This window comes from Paramormyrops kingsleyae, chromosome 11 (genome assembly GCF_048594095.1).
Source record: "Paramormyrops kingsleyae isolate MSU_618 chromosome 11, PKINGS_0.4, whole genome shotgun sequence".
Classification (NCBI taxonomy): Eukaryota; Metazoa; Chordata; class Actinopteri; order Osteoglossiformes; family Mormyridae; genus Paramormyrops; species Paramormyrops kingsleyae.
This window is the reverse complement of record NC_132807.1, coordinates 2785001-2787117: the sequence shown is the minus strand read 5'-3', so window position 1 is coordinate 2787117 and position 2117 is coordinate 2785001. Positions and strand designations below refer to the sequence as shown.

The 2117-nt window shown below is 35.2% G+C and overlaps 1 protein-coding gene across 1 annotated transcript in view; it reads left to right on the top strand.

The window, feature by feature from the left end:
* The first annotated feature begins 1154 nt into the window (after positions 1-1154).
* The window catches only part of LOC111848061 (uncharacterized), a 9073-nt gene continuing 8110 nt past the window's right edge, over positions 1155-2117 (top strand). Inside the window, exons 1-2 of the mRNA XM_023819776.2 lie at positions 1155-1311; positions 1688-1887. Of these exons, the coding sequence (XP_023675544.1) occupies positions 1192-1311; positions 1688-1887 (320 nt within the window). The 5' untranslated portion in view covers positions 1155-1191. The remainder of the gene's footprint in view (positions 1312-1687; positions 1888-2117) is intronic.

Here is a 2117-nt window from a genome sequence, read left to right as displayed (position 1 = left end):
AGTAGTAAATTAATAGTAGTAAATCATTTACTACTCAAGAACAAATCATGAACAAATATAATTACCTGAGATAAAGTGTTACGATTCATTAATGATGAAAAAACATGAGACTGGTATTTCATTTTTTGTGCTATTCATTCTTTGTTCCTTCAGTAATTCACAAATGTTCATAAAATGAACACCTATAGTAACAAATATAGTAACTGCTTGAAATAAATCATCCTTCATGATTCATTAATAATGAACGAAAATGACATATTTTACTTTTTGTGTCATTAATTATTTATTTGCAGATTAATAAATATAGTAATTAGTACAGTAGAAGATTATATTATTATCATAGTAATAACCATCCACCCGTTTTCTGTAACTGCCAAGTAACCAAGGAATCATTTTGTAGAGTCTCATGGATCATTACATACAGGGACCGACAAGGATTTGTTTTAGGCACAACTTCTATTGAAGTTGATGCTTCTTTTAAATCTTTTAAACCTTAGTGCTTTAATGGACACAATGGACACTGATTTAATCTTTAGTAAGCGTATAAAATAATCCATCTTCTCATTTCTAGTAGGGTGGATTATTGTAATGCTCTTTTGTCTGGTCTCCCTAAAAAGACAATTGGACAACTGCAACTTGTTCAAAATGCTGCTGCAAGACTGCTCACTAAAACTAAAAGAACAGAGCATATCTCCCCAACTCTTGGGTCTTTACACTGGCTTGCAGTCAGCTATAGAATTGATTTGAAAATATTTTTGGCTGTCTATAAATCACTAAATAGTCAAGGCCCAAAATATATTTCGGAGATGCTTGAAGTCTACAAACCCAGCAGAGCCCTTAGATCATCCATAACTGGCAAACTGGTAGTTCCTAAAGCTAGAACTACATTTTTGGCTATTTCTGTGGTAATCTTAGCTTTTAAAAAATGGTTTGTTTGTTTATTCATTTAACCTTCCACTGAATTTGCCCTGTGTATGAATGATGCCTGCAGTATCTGAACATGCAGCTTAATTTCTTGTCCAGGTATGTGACATTTCACAGCTCAATTACTGAATTGCACCCACATGATACATAAACATTCTTTAAATATTTAAATATGCTTTCAAAAAGAAAACAGGTTTTGTGTGATGTGCCTCGCATTGCAGCTCCACAGATGAAAAGCAGCTCACTAAAGAAGCCTACTCAGACGCCATGGCAGCTTCTGTAGTGCTTCTGGCTGGTTTTTTCGTTGCACAATGCCTCAGTCAGGACTTTCACGGTGGATTAATGACTTTCATGCCTGCAAGAACAGACCAGGATGGTACAGTTCTGGTAGGGAGGCAGTATTCAGGGACTTACAGAAGAGAGAATTGTCAGAGAATTGCTATTACATGTGGTTGTGGGAACTTTTCGTCTCCTTCAAAAAGGAATATTGTGCTACACTTTCTTATTTTAATTTAAAAGAAACAAGCTACATGAGTAAGCAGAATTAGTTGAAAAGCAGAGTTCTCAGATTTCTCAATTTCTAATAAAAACATTTTGATTAGACTGCAATTAAACCAAAAATAAATAACTTGCATGAAAAAGATAATTCTGTATTCAGCTGTATAAAACCAGAAGATGATTAGTCAGTTTAGATATAGAACTCTCTCTTTAACCTGGCATGCCTGTAAACATAAACTAATCATTAATTTGTGCTTGTTGATAGATGAGTTTCGTCTACAAAGAGTCATACGGGGCCCAGTGTCAGCATCAGTTCTCTTGGGTTTGTGATAGTGGGGACTGTGGACAGATTGTGTTTTCTGAAGTCGGAGATGCCGACGAGGACACTTCTGACCTAGGACTGTGGTGTCAATCTGAGGGATACATACTGATGAACAGCTCGAGTGACAAGCCATATTCTCTACGGTAAGCTTCTGAGCACATAGTATGTACAAATCATGGGAAGTTTGTTAAATAGAAATGATGCAATTTAGCAGCAGTAAACTTTTATCAGTGTATTCTTAAAGTTGTTTTGTCTAAAACACACACTCACACACACACACCTACATATGTATTAACCACTACACAACACATGTGAATCCAACGTGTGTCATAAAGGTATTATAAAAAGAATTATTTGTGTCCCCAATGTTATC